This window comes from Bos grunniens, chromosome 3 (genome assembly GCF_055505025.1).
Source record: "Bos grunniens cultivar Pamir isolate PY7600 chromosome 3, Bosgru_T2T1.0, whole genome shotgun sequence".
Classification (NCBI taxonomy): Eukaryota; Metazoa; Chordata; class Mammalia; order Artiodactyla; family Bovidae; genus Bos; species Bos grunniens.
The window spans coordinates 20022111-20036281 of record NC_141167.1 but is presented as its reverse complement, the minus strand read 5'-3'; the positions used below and the strand labels follow the sequence as shown (position 1 = coordinate 20036281).

General features: G+C 53.4%; 1 protein-coding gene and 2 long non-coding RNA genes across 9 annotated transcripts in view; 2 read left to right on the top strand and 1 right to left on the bottom strand.

The window, feature by feature from the left end:
• RNF220 (ring finger protein 220) overlaps positions 1-14171 on the bottom strand; it is a 279246-nt gene that overhangs the window by 12664 nt on the left and 252411 nt on the right. For 3 of the 7 annotated variants that reach the window (XR_015157971.1, XM_086384970.1, XM_086384998.1), the window contains 4 exons: positions 11532-11633; positions 6304-6346; positions 2948-3069; positions 2461-2593 (listed from right to left, as the gene is read on the bottom strand). Coding sequence is in view for 5 of the 7 variants with exons in the window: in XM_086384970.1 (XP_086241096.1) it covers positions 2461-2593; positions 2948-3069; positions 6304-6346; positions 11532-11633 (400 nt within the window). In the remaining 2 variants the exon portion in view is untranslated. Of the gene's footprint in view, positions 1-2460; positions 2594-2947; positions 3070-6303; positions 6347-6478; positions 6733-11531; positions 11634-14171 lie in introns of those variants that run through there. The other 4 variants (XR_015157972.1, XM_086384980.1, XM_086385009.1 and 1 more) reach the window with 3 other exon arrangements.
• On the top strand, positions 453-2749 carry LOC147375198 (uncharacterized). The gene is made up of 2 exons (XR_015157981.1): positions 453-1204; positions 2171-2749. It is a non-coding gene; the product is annotated as an uncharacterized LOC147375198 (long non-coding RNA).
• LOC147375197 (uncharacterized) lies at positions 6744-13056 on the top strand. The gene is made up of 2 exons (XR_015157980.1): positions 6744-7261; positions 11411-13056. It is a non-coding gene; the product is annotated as an uncharacterized LOC147375197 (long non-coding RNA).

Below are 14171 nucleotides of genomic sequence, written 5' to 3'. Positions count from 1 at the left end.
CAAAAATCCCTGCTTGTTCATTGGCTCCACGGCACATTACATTCAAAGGAACTCATCTGCTCCACCAGACCAGCCCCCATTGGGCCTGGTGGGAAGACATGCTGAGGATGACTAAGGGGCCCTGGTCTGGGAGGAGGAACAGGTGATGATCAGATACAGGAACTTATGTGCAATTCTTCAATTCTTTCATATCTAACAAGGACAGCAATCTCTGTTCTGTCAGCACGCACAGTGCGGCTTAAATGGGCCTCGCTGCTCGCCTGCTCATCTTGCCTCTGCTCCCTCTCTCTGAAGTTGGCCGGGCAGCTTCTTCAACCGGCGTTATCACTCCCTCTAACCGGTCTTGGCAGGCAATCTAATTCCTCCTGAAAAGGTCACCGCCATTTTAACTGCCTTTCAATCACATTAAGCACGCGCTGCCCGGCTTGCGGCCCAGCCCGCCCGGCGGGCGATCAATGCGCTGCACTGACACCAGGCCGCCTGGCGGGGCCACACCCAACCCCCCAAGAGTTGGGGCCTCTCGGTCCTGGCCAAGACGGGTAGACTGACAGATGGCCAGCTTCTGCAGACAAGGTTTCAGGGGCAGAGGCGGTCAGGATCATCCAGGGCCTCCTTTGATAGCACCCCCCTACCGAGGAGCCTCAGCCTCCTCCGCTCCACTGCGCCCTGCTCTCTGCCTCGTGGCCCCTGCTGATCTCGCTGTAAAACAGCCTTTCAAGTCTGTCTGTCTTTTGACTGCACTAAGCTGTTTAAGAGGCGGCAGCAGCTTCTATCAGGAAAGCCGGAGCAATTCTCTGCAGATAAAGGCACCTCCGGCCCCTGTTCCCTCTTCAAGTCTCACTCTCATTCTCGCTCTCCAAATCGCTCAAAGAAAAACCCCGCTTTGAACTCCTCTCAGGAATTCTTGAAAGGAACAACCTCACCGTGTAAACACTCAGGGAAAACTGACACCCGCCCAGGGCTGAAGAGCCCCTCACACCCACTCTGCAAGTAGGTCCCAGGGCCTGGGAAATCCATGGTCGTATGCGCAGGCCCCATGCGGCTTCATCTTCCTAAGCCTTGTCTGGAGCCCAGAAGCCATCAGGTCCAGTTCTGGGCCAAGTAACCTGACCAAGAAGTTGCCACAGCAATGGAAGACATGAAAACCTGCAGCCACCAACAGAGCGAACCCAGAGCGGGATCCCAGAACTGGCCAGGGACACCTGTGAGTACAGTCACAGGATCCCTGGCTTTGGGGCTCTTTGGGCCTAGACACTCTAGGACAGGACCAGAGGGAAATAGCAAATGGACATTCTCTAGCTCAGTCCTCAGTTTGGTCTGATTAACCTTTCTCATTTACATTTTGCCAATGTGAGAGAAGACCCGAGGCATAATGCCACACCTGGGCTTATGGCCTCTTCATGTAGCCAGTCTGCCCTGGACGGCACTGTAGGGACCACTTCTCATCACCAGCCCTAGAAGCGTAGCCCCAGTGAGGCAGAGACCCTCCTCTCAGCCGCGATATTCCCAAGGGACCAGACACAGCACTACTCCCAAGGGTGTTGCCCAGAGAACTGGAGGCAGATGGGAAGCAGATTGGCTCACTTAATGACCACAAGCTGCAGTGCCAGCTGTGCTTGTGCACAGGAAGAGCGATGAGCTAGAGGCTGGGAGGCAAGACAGCTCCCCCTTCATCCTGCCCAAGGCAGGAAGCATCAACAAGAGGACACGGATCTTGGGTTCCTACCAGTCTATTTAACCTGGTGGAGGTGGGGGACTTCCATTGGGCCAAACCATGTGTCTCCAAGGATCCAGGTGGGCAGTGGAGCTGGGGAGGTCCCTGCAGAGCCCTCTGCAGCGAGCCCAAGGGAAGCAGGAGCAGCTGGGCATAGGCCCCTCTTGCTTCAGGGCAAAGGGCGCCCAGGGAGAAGGGATGGGATCACAGCTAAAATTAGATTCACCAATGAAGCTCATGGGAGGTCAAATTTTGCCATAACTCACTCTCTCCTCTGTAACTGATTTCCCTGACGTGGGGCCAAGGAGGAGGAGGAAGAAAATCCAATGTGTTTGCCTGGAAGCCCTCGGGGCCCCCAGTGCTGGAGGTGTACAGCAGGTTGCTGGATTCTCATTTATCAGCCTTAAGAGGGATGGAGTGATAAATGCATAACCGTCCCTTTAATATTTTATGCAGGTGCTAACGCGGCTTGGCTGTCACCTTCAATGCATCACCCGAGGCGGAGAGCCCCCCTCGTCACTCCTAGCTTGCAGCCTCACAATTCCATTTCCCCACCCAAATACATCCATTTTAATATGCACATCACAGGCAGGCAGCACGGTCACAAAGAAGCCCTGCCAGCAGCAGTTCCCACGTGGCCGAATGGATGACCAGCCACCAGCCCTGGCCTCTTGGCTCCCACAGATGGCTACCCAGCAGAGGCCTGGCCGCCACAGTGCCACTGCCTAGGTGTTGGCTGCTTGTACCTCGGAAACCACCTTCCAGGAGAGTGGTGGCCCGTATCCGCTTCTGCCCGCACCACTCATACTCCTCAAAGCGGTTGCTGTTCTCATGCTCGATGTCCGCGGCATCGTCCTCAGCCATGCAGGAGCCTTCCCTCTGTGAAGAGCAGAGCAGGATCATGCGGGTCCCAGGCCGTCCCTACCTGCTCCCCAGGGCCTGCGAGGAAGGCACAGCCCAGGCCCCCAGCTGCAGTGTGCCCCACAGGCCCCCGGCTCTAGGGCTCCTTGGAAGTAAACCAATTGAGAGATCAAAGACCTGGGCTTTTTCCCAATAATTTTCCACTGGAGCCCCAGGGGAGGAGTGGGAGAGTGAAAGCAAAGGAAGAGGGCAAAGAACAGAGAAGAAGCAGCTGCTGAGACCACGTGGAGACCCCAACAGCCCAGAGATTGGAGGCAGTCAGCGGCTAGTGTCAGGGGAAGGGGGCGGGGTAGGTGGTGATGGCCCCTCTACCTTAGAAAGGCAATGCTCCACATGCCTACTCATCTCCTGCTCCGATCCTGCCAGGGGGCGGCTGCACAGGGGACATACCTGCCCTTCATCTTGCTTCCTCCGTTTCATTTTCCCAATCCGAGCTGCATGGAGAAACCAAAAACAAAGCACAGAACAGGCAGACGGTCACTGGAGCTCCCAAGGTCCCAGCGGGACTGATATCCTGACCTCCTCCCAGACATTAGCCCTCTGGCTCACGCCCAATCGCGCCCTCGTTACGCGGCACCTTCAGCTCCTCTGGGGTCTGGGCCCTGCCACAAGTGCCTGGGGAGGAGACTGGTGCTAGGCCAGCCGAGTGTCCACTCTTTGGCCACAGATGGCTCAAGCTCAACCCACAGCTGCCTACCTGCGGTGCTCAACTGAGTCCAGTGAGCAAAGATGCTCCCCTTGGCACTTACTAGGTATCTCCCCAGAAGGCCAAGAACGCAGGCTTTTTTAGAGTCAAGACACACAACTTTAGAGATCACCTCTTGGCTAGAATCCAAGGTCTCTCCAGGGGCCTGATTTGGCCAGCTGTTCACTTATCAGTTAAAACCATTTTGTTCCTGGGCCAGCAGGCCCGAGGTACAGCCCTCAGTCTCCTATATAGAATCACCCCAGGGAGGATTTTTCTCAGGTCCACTGGTCCCATTTTACAGAAGAGGAGATCGAGGCCCAGTCATAAAGGTACAGCGGGTCTAGTCAGAGAGTCCAGAACATCCTGAGAGGGTAGCCCTTACCGTGCCTACCCGAACCTGTTCCATCATTTCTAATCAGTGAAGAGGGGCTGGCAGGCCCCCGAGGCAGAGGGCTGCCTGCCATGCTGTCCCACAGGGGGCTCAATTCCAAAGTGCACACTGCAAGCCCACAGCACTGCTAATTAATGCTGAGAGATGCAATCATTTCTAATTAGCTCACTAATCCCTCTCTGCAGCCCTCCTGTCACTGAAGCAGGAAGGGGTCAAAACAAGGGACTCTGTTCCCTCTATCTCCTCCCTTGATGCAGAGCTAGCCCCTTGGAGACCAGACTGATTAGGGCGGGGGTGGAGCCAGCCAAGGAAGGAAGGGTTCCCCACTGCAAGACCAGAAAGAACTTTCTCGTGGATACTGATCCTAGTGGAAGGCTCATCAACGCAGGCTAGGGAGTGAGACACTGGTGAACAGTGATGCAGGTGACAGTTGATAAGTTACAATTTAGAGCTTCAGCTGTGTGTAAGATTTAACTGCCTTACACAAGGAAGCTCATTTTATTCTATATCTGGAAACCAGGTTGTATTAAGCATTTTTCCAGATAAAGATACTTAAAGCTCAATCAGGCAGTCGCCCAGGTAGCTAAAAAGTGGCAAAGGCAGGAGAGGAAACCATGCCTTACTCCATAGCTTCAAAGGCTCTCTTGTCCCAAGAGTGCCCCCAGCTGATCAGTATCAACAAAGACGGATCCTGTGAATGTGCTAGGGGAGCACTTGGAACCCCAGCTCCTGCCTGTTGAGGGCCTGAAGCAGGGAGTTACTCCAGAATAGAGCAGCCCTAGAAAGAGCCAAATCAACAGGAAAGCCACCATCTCACAAGGACTGAGCATGGAGTTTGGGAAGCCTTGGCCTGCAGCCTGGCCCATCTCCTCTGTTTCCGCTGCTCTCACTACAGGTGTGACCATGTTCTGGTGCCCACTTGATTTTGTGGACAAAGATCTAGACTCTTGCACCTTGACTGACCTAACCCTTGGCATCTCAGGCTCAATCCACCTTGACACTCTAGAGCCAGGGCTGGGGTGGAGAAGGGATGTCAGGTATCAGAAAGGCATTGAGCAAGTGACCCTGAGAGCTCGAGAAGGCTGTATGGAGCCATGCTCCGGTACAAAGGTGCATCCCCTAACCTGCCTAGAGCCGGAGGGAATGCCTCTCTGGTAAGAAGGAGACGATGAGAGACACTGATAAATTGAATAAAGAGGTGAATCTCACAGGACTGTCAAGGAAACTAGGACACTGGATGCGTTGCTCGCCCAAGCCACCCATGCCAGAAAACTCCTTGTGGTCCCAGTAAAGCACCCTGATGGACTGGGCATCACCTGGAAATTCTCAAATAAGCAAGGCAGGTTTGCTTATTTTCTTGCCATCCATCTTCTAAGTCCTGAACTAAGCTTACTAAAGCATGATAGGGAAAAGTGTGTTCCCTACCTGGAAGCTTCCACTATCAGGAAAAGTCAAAGTATTGCCAAGGAGGCAGCATGGCATGGTCCAAGCAGCACAGGCTTTGGAGGTAGGTGTGTGTTTATCGCTCAGTCTGTCCGACTCTTTGCAACCCCATGCACTATAATACAATCCATCAGGTTCCTCTGTCCATGGAATTCTCCAGGCAAGAATACTAGAGTGGGTTAACCGGTTCAAACCATGGCTCGGCTATATCCCAGCTGTGTGGTTTTCAAAAAACCACTTCACCTGTCCCAGCCTCAGTTTCCTCATCTACAAAACGAGTGTTAACACTCCCTCTCAGTTATGATAAAGACGCTTAACATGGGGCCGGCCTATGATAAATGCTCTCCTTTTCCCAATCTGGGGCTCAGCCTGGCAGCAGAAACCAAGTGGCAGGAACTGGGGATCTTGAACATCGATGGCCTTACCAGCTGGTCCAGAGACCCCCAAGCCCCTTACTGCCAACCCCCAGATATACCACACCCTAGTCAGCACAAAAAACTAGATCATCCAGTTTGTTCAGCAAACAGGAATGCTCCAGAGGTTTGAATCCAAAAAGGGGGGGGGGGGGCGGCTGCCAGGTAGTGCATACGCAGCGTGCTTTCAGACAAGGCCTCTAAGAGCTGTTGAGCCCACGCTGATCACCTTTGTGAAATGTGGGCTGACTGATAACTCAAAGAGCCCTGGGATGAGTTAGTTCCTGTTGCCGTGGGAACTCCAGATCTCACTGCATTGTCAAGTCTCAGCAGAGAGGCTGTATTCACACGACTGGGCACTGATTAAAAACTGGAAGAAAAACATTCTCAGCGCCCTGCCGGCTTGTACAGTGAGGTCCCAGCAGTTTGCAAATTCAAAGCGGAGCTCCCAAGTGGAATTGTGTGGCTTGTTCCTCATTCTCTGCCACTTATTGCCCCCCAGGGTTCTTCAAGGCCTAGAGAGGCTCACGCAAGAGCTGGCAACAATCACCTCCATTAAACAGATGGGGAAACTGAGGGCGGCAGCCTCAGTCGGCACATACTGAGGCGCTGTGATTGCGAGGAAACCAACGGGCCCTAACGTTGAAGAGACCCAGGCGAGCCAGGAGCTGCAGGCAGTGAGGGAGGGAGGAGGCCGGGGGTGGGGCGAAGGGAGGGGCTGTGCAAGACTCACCATTCAGTCGGGTCTGCCGGTTGGCTCGCACTCGCAAGAAGGTCTGGGAGAAAATCCCGGGCAGATGCAAAAAAGAGAAGACAGCGTCAGCGCGGCCGGGAATCCCAGCCCCCGCCCCAGCTCCGGACCCTGGTCCAGGCCTGCCCCGCCCCAAACAGCCCGTAAACAAACCTACTTCCTCCCTCCCGCCGGCCCCCCTGCTCCGCCGGCCGCTCCGGGCCCTCGGCATAGCCGCCGGGGGCTGCTCTAGCGGGCCCCGGAGGCCGCCGCGCGGTGCCGCCCCAGCCCCGGCCTCCGGCGCTCCGGGCCCCGCGGCCGCCCGGCCGGCGAGGGCGGCGATGCGGGCGGATTCCCCCCGGCTGCCCGGCGGCGGCGGCACCTCAGCTCCCAGCGGCGGCGGCGGCCATGTTGGCCTTGATCATGTGACCCGCCGCCGTCGCGCGCCGGGGGTGAAAGTTCAAGAAGTGGCGGGTGGAGGGATGGGTCTGCCGGACCAGGACCAGGAAACAGCTGCTCGCACTCGGGCAGCAACAGGCTGAGGCCGCCCAGGGGTTCCTCCCACCGCCCGCCAAAACCAACCCGCCCCGGTTTTAGCGGCTGCGAGGTCCTCCCACCCAACTCCACGCCCCTTCCTAGCGCGGGGCTTCTTCCGTCCCGGAGCCCCGCCCGGCTCCCGCCTCCCGCGCCTCTACCCCTTTGCTGGGGAGGTGGCGTAGGACTTCCTGATCGCCGCAGGTCATGCCACCGTAAGTCCCAACTGTCCAGCCCCCAGCAGTCTGGACACTAGAGGATTCCAAACATTTCAGCTGTTTCCTGGACAACCCCTGGAGCTGCTACTGGTAACGCACACCCACGAGTTGGAACCCAGCATCCTCAAACAAGTGCTTTTCTCCAGGATTCTCAGTTCCTAACGGGATACCACCATCCACTCTGGTGTGCCCACACCAGAAACTTGAAAGTGAGTCGTCCTTGATCCCACCCTCCTTCAGTTTCTCGCGCTCAATTCTTCTCTCATCTTAGAGAGTCTACCTTTAAAGGTCTTTTAAACCTTCTTATCTCCACCTCTGTGTATCTCCTACTTATCCTTCTAGACCTGTTTGAAAAATATCATTTCCTCTCTACTTCAATCTCTACCCTCAGTATGGCTTATACAGATTTTTATCAGACCACTCCAGGGACGGGACCTCGAGTGAGTCATGAGTGAACCCAGAGCTCGGCACAGCACTTGGCATAGGCAAGACATCCCTGTGTGTTTCTTCAGTCGCTATACCTTATCTGGGATTTACTGCTGTAGTTCATAATCTTACTGAGCTCTCTAAATTTGCAGCTGTCACCCATCTGGCTTTCTGATCTCCAGCTTTTTTCTCTGTACCCTATCCTTCACACTACATGCAGTGTGATTTCCTATCATGCAAAATTGACCCTCTTTCCTTCTTCCCCTTTAAATCTTTCAGTGGTTCTCCACTGAGATTATCTGCATACAGGTCATCTCTGATCGCCTCTGCCTGCTTCTCCAGACTCCTACCATTCCTGCTCTCTCCTTTGGCCTTCCTGACACTCAGCGTTGCAGAGCTACCTGTAGCTCTCTGAGCACTCCATACTCTGCACTCTGGGCTAGATTATTCTCCATGCACCCGTATTCCTTGCTTGGTTAACTGTTGTTCATCCTACAGGAGTCTGGGTGGGAAGACTTCACATTTCCCCCAATGTTGGGTTAGTTGCTGCTTCTTTAGTTTTCACAGTCCCTTGGCTTCACTTTGAATTTGGATATTTTGATTGTTTGGACCTGTCCCTTCTCCCTGGGAGCTCATCTCCTTGCAGTCACCCAGCGCAGGGTCTGGCATGCAGAAGAAATCCGTAGGAAGGAGAGGAGGATGTTTATGAGGGAAGTTCCTGAGCCCAACTGGAGGGCTGGGAAGCAACCTAGAATTCAGGGCCAGACAGACTCAGCCTGACTTGGTTCTTCACATATATGTGTGTTTAGAAAAGTCACTTCTCTCTAGGCCCGTTTCCTTAGCAATAAATTGGGGCAGTGAATTCTAGCTTGCACAGTTGCTATGAGGGTAAAGTGAGGTAATGGTTAAAGGGTTAGGTAACCCAGCAGGGGCTAAGTAAATGGGAATCCAAAGCAGAAACCAGTCCCCTCTGATTTCAAAGCCAAGTTTGATGATTTTTTTAAACAACATAATTGAGCAACTACTACATGCCAGGCATTGTGTATAGATCATGGAATTCGAGCTTCACCTTCTACCAGTTCCCCTTGTGTTTTACATTCTAACAAAACTGAGCTGCTGGTGGGTCCCCAGATACATCATTCTGTGTTACACCTGTGTCCTTTGCACATAGTGTTGCCTTGGTCGGGAATATCTTTTCTTCCTTGTCCACCAAAGTGAACTCCTGCTCATTCTGTTCAGTCATTACCTCCTCTGTGAATCTTATTCTGATTTTTCTCTTTCCACTGTGCTCTCCTAGAAACTTATTTACACTCCCATCATAGCATTTAACTGCTAGGACGCTTCAGTCGTGTCTGACTCTGTGCGACCCCATAGACGGCAGCCCACTAGGCTCCCCCGTCCCTGGGATTCTCCAGGCAAAAACACTGGAGTGGGTTGCCATTTCCTTCTCCAGTGCATGAAAGTGAAAAGGGAAAGTGAAGTCGCTCAATCGTATCCAACTCCTAGCGACCCCATGGACTGCAGCCTACCAGGCTCCTCCGTCCATGGGATTTTCCAGGCAAGAGTACTGGAGTGGGGTGCCATTGCCTCTCCGCATAGCATTTAAAGTACTTAGAAATTATCTATCTGCAAATCTAACCTCTTGAAGGCAAGGACACTGAACTGAGCATGAGTACTAGATACATGGTTGAGTAAAGGCAGGGAGTAAAGAAGGATAAGACGTTTTTGCCTTAGAGAGCACCCCCCCACCCCAATCTAATGCAAGAGTGAGTCTTATCATGATAGATAAATTATGTTCACAACTCTTCACAGTTCCTCCTATCACAAGCTGCATTTCCTCATGCCTTGATTATGTATTAGCCCTGTGACTTGCTCTGCCAAGTGATGGGTGAGTTCTAGAGTCTAGGCCTCAAGAGGCCTTGCATCTTTGGCCTTCACCCTCTTGGCATGACACTGCCCTGAGACTGCCAAGTAAGGCAGTCAGTCTAACCTACTGGAGGATGACAGATCATATGGAAGAAAATCAACATCCCTGATCTCCCAACATGTGGTCAGGCCATTTTGGACTTTCCAGCCCAGCTAGTCCTCCAGCTGAATGAGCTTCATGAATGAGGAAAGGTCTAGTCAACCGACAGAATCATGAGAAATCAAAGTTGTCTTAAGCCACTAAATTTGGGGATGGCTTGTTATATACTTGTAGATAACCGAACAGAGAAAGCAACGGCACCCCACTCCAGTACTCTTGCCTGGAAAATCCCATGGACGGAGGAGCCTGGTGGGCTGCAGTCCATGGGGTCGCTAAGAGTCGGACACGACTGAGCGACTTCACTTTGACTTTTCACTTTCATGCATTGGAGAAGGAACTGGCAACCCACTCCAGTATTCTTGCCTGGAGAATCCCAGGGATGGGGGAGCCTGGTGGGCTGCCGTCTGTGGGGTCGCACAGAGTCTGACACGACTGAAGCAACTTAGCAGCAGTAGCAGCAGCAGATAACGGAAACATTAAATGGGTGATCACAGTATAGGGTGATCAGAGCAATGACAGGGACACACAGGGGTCATGAGAAGAGAATGCTAGTCCAGAAAGGCTTCCTAGAGCAGAGGAGATTGGGGCAGTTTGTTGAAGAATAAATAGGAATTTGATAGGGTGGGGTAAAATAATCCCATTAAAAACAGCATGTGTAAAAACACACAGAGGCAAGAAAGCAATGGCACAGCCAAAGAGTGGTTAGCATTAATCTGGTGACCATAGACCACAGGGTTCATAGAAGGCAGTATTAGGAATGGAAGCTGGAAATACAGGTTGAATCTAAATCAATGTGTATGGCCCTGGAGGCCTTGGTGCCATTCCTTAGCACACCTAGCCTGTGTCTAGCGTGCCATATCTGTGCCTGATGGTTACTCTCCCTGGCTCAGCAAATAGTGGGGCTGATGCTGTGGCTGAAGTAGACAGAAGAGCCTCCAAAGCAGGGCTCTGTTTCCCTTGGGAGTGGAATTCTCTGGGATGGAGCCCTATCTCCCTATCCCAGAATTCCCTCAAGTTGGGTCATTGCTCCTTCTCGAAGCAGGATTGTCTAGGTGAGGACTGACTGCCTTTCTTAAACTAGGGGTCACAAGAGTAGGGATCCCTCCCCAGAGCTGAAACTTTGGGCTCTGTACTTTGAGTCGCATACAGAAGCATCGAACAGAGGAGGTGCCAGTGGAAGCTGGTATACAGTCTGTACGTGGTATTTCACTCACCAAGCTCTGTACCTGATGCCAGGCTGTGTCAGTGGGGAGGAAGAGGCACCCAGAGAGAAGACCTCAAATTCCAGGAAAGGCTTCCTGAGTGACCTCAGTGACCCTGGTTCCCTGCCCGAGATGACAGGTCCCTGCCGCCTTGTTTCTTTGCATTAGTCAGGGCTGCGTTTCTCTTGTCACATCACGGCTCCCTGAGAAGCCCCACTGCCATTTAGGCACATGTTCCTTGGAGCAGGCTCTGTGTTACACCCTCTGATGGGCTCCTGCAGGTGGGGCTCTGTCTCTTCTCAGACACAAGCTTCTAGGGAAGCCCTTTCTCCTTCCCTCCACAAAGAAGGTCTGGATAAGCTGGAATGTTCCCCTTAAATCCCCTCCTGCTTTGCTGCTTGAGGATTGTATGGTTATTCCTATTCTGTTTGCCCAAGGCACTCACAGGCAGTATTCTACCCCCACCATGCCCAACACTATGGTCTGGCAGAATTGATGGCTCAGGGGATTCTGGTTTTTGAAGTGTGAAGTCTAGGTGATGCTGGGCCACATCCCTGGGTCCTTGATGACACTGAACCCTAGAGGGCAGATGGCTGGGATGCTTCAGAAGAGCCTATCCAGGCCCAGATGACCTTGGCATCTCTCCCTAAAGTCTGTCTATGTAAGGCACGTTCCATGACACCTGTGCCTTCTGGTTCACTTAGGGTCATTACACACAACGGGAACCAAACACAGTTCAGTCCCCCGCCCGTCTTCTGGGGAGAGGAGGAGTTAACTGGGTTAACTCTGACAGACTCATCCAAGTGCCCAGCTTGCCCTGCTCACCTGGTATCTGTCTGAGTGGTGCAGGTCGTCGGTGGCTGACGAGTGTGGTGATGCCGTCGGAGACTCTCCTTCCCTCTTGATGGAAGCGGACAACAAGAGGGACTGAAAGAAGAAAAAGGACACATGGCCTCAGGCTGAGTGAGACCTACAGTCCATCCCCTAGGGTGTTGGGTCCTATGGCGCTTTTAGGAGAGGGGCAAAGAAAAGGAGGGCAGAGGGGTGGAGGCTACACTTGAGATTCTAAAGGCATGTGGTCAGGCCCCGGAGTCTGGTTGTGGGAGAGGATGGCTTGATCCTGGGGATGGGTGGAAGCCCCTGGAGAGGGTCCAGTCTCCTCCACCCCAACTAATCTCTGTCCCTGTGGGGCAGGCCTCCCAGGGGGCTGAGGCTATATAGGCTTTGTTTTCCCGTAGGGAGCAGAGACTCTGGGACCCTGAAGGGTTGGGGTAGAGCCACATCCCTGCCACTGTGCTTGCCCCTAATACAGGCTGGTGGCAGCCCCGCTATGGAGAAAGTAAATTAAATATTATGTATGAGTTTCCTCCATGCAGCTAGGGATGTGCGCTGGCTCCACTTCTCCCTGTGCTGTGGCGGTGATCCCAGCAAAAACCACAGCAAAAGTAATCCCCCCTGTGTCAATCCCGCATGGCCTCTTCTACATACGCCCGCAGTTTAGATTAATAAACTGTCTGCTTTAAACTTCGCGAGCTCCACAGTTCTAAATACTACATGGCACATTCAGCCTGCTCTTGCTGGCTTGTGCCAAGGCCTGTTCAGCTGCAAACTGGGGGCCTGGAGGCCTGAAAGCAATCCATACTTCCCGCGGCCCCCCCACCCTCCACCTTCTCCAGCCTGCACAGCTCTGAGCCGGAAGCATACAATTCCCTCGGAGGCCTCCCCAGCCTAGAAAACCATGCCAAATCGCCAGTGACAGCCCAAAGAAAGCAATCTGGGAAAGATGGAGCAGCCATTTATCCTTCATCTCCAACTGAGCCTTAGGATGTGACCCGCATGCGGTGGCCACGCTGCACATCCTCACGCCTGAGGGCCCTGGGAGGGGAGGGGGCAGCTGCTGGTCTGGCAGGGCTCCCTGACTCGGCCTCAGCCCAGGAGCTGGATTGGGGAGGAGGCCGGGCAGGGCCTGGGGTGGGATTCCCTGCAACTCGGAGCCCCTTCCTCACCCACCCTGGCCCAGTGGGAGGCCTAGTGAGTGCCTCAGCTCCCAGCTCAGAGAAGAGGTGGGCTTTCAGGCAATGTCCTCCTCCTCTGGTCCCAAGGAGGATGCTGAGGAGGGACGACATTGTGGGGCCCCCGCCCCTCCATCAGGAGAAAGCTTGAGCTCATTTGCTTGCGCGTGCTCGCTCTCATTCTCTCTAGGTTAGAAGCCCTGAGAGGCCTCAGAATTACACCTGGGGCAAACGGAATAAAAAAAGGTCACTGGCGCTTTTTAAACATGGACCAAAAAGCAGTAAAATGTGTTTTGAAAAAAAAAATCCCAGCATTAAATCATGACTTTTTGCCTGGCTCTTCGCCTCATTAAAAGTGGCCTTTTGGAAGGTAAAATTATCATTGTAAGCGATAAGATCTTTAAGAAAATAATTCACGGCTTCTTCACCCTTTAATATGATAGCCGCCACCGGCTAATTTTTTTCTTAATGGCAACGAGGCCATCAATCTTGTCTGAGGCCCCCTCGCCCTCTCCTCCTCCTCCCTCCCTCCTTCTCCCTGTCCTCTCAGTCTCTTGCTTGAACCTTATACCTCGTGCCTCTTCCATCCATGACCTGCTTCCCTAAAGCCTGGGTCAAGGCGCAAGACAGACCCTAAAATCCTCAGCTTTGGGGGCATGAACTTACATCTAGAAGTGAGTAAGTGGTGGCCATTGCCTCCGAATCTGATTATCAATAATCCAGACGGTGGTGGTTGCAGGAATCCGCACATGTTTAAGATTTCCTGTGTAAGTATTCTGATGGGCTAGGGGTAGGTGAGTGGGTGTGCATCTGTGCATGCGGGGAACCAAGTATGAATGTGGTCTGTGTGTGTGTGCTTTGAACAGAGGCCTCACTGGGGTCAAGTCCCTAGCCCTGCCAGCCGCGCTTAGGTGTCAGGTCAGTGGTTGTGCCTGACCTGGTGACCTGTCTCCATTGAAGACTGCAGGCTGGGCTAGGCTTAGCCAGTGTGACTTCTCCCCCCACATCTTTTACCTTTAGGGCTGGGAGGGCTTTGGTTTCTTGGCCAGGGCCTGCATCTGTCCAGACCTGGGCTAGGCCCCCTGCCCCTCCTCTGTCTACCTTGCTGTGTTGAGTGCATGGAGGTGGAGTCCACTCCTTTAGACAGGCCTGCAGGGGAGACGGGCCAACCCCCTGGAAGTAATATTTTCACTCTGGCTCCTTTTCCCAAAAGTGCCCTCTCAGAGGTCACCTGTGCCTATAAGACCTCTAAATACGACAGCCTCCTTCTCCAGCCCTCCTGTTTGACATGTGACCACCCCAGACAGTTTGAGATTTTTTTTCCCTTAGGGCCCCAGGACACCATGCTCTCCTGTGCCCCTCCTTACTCATCACTGTTCCTCTTCTGCTCCTTCTGTGGCTCTGGGGCCTTCTCTTGACCCCGCCCCCACAGGAGTCCCAGACTCTGTTCTTG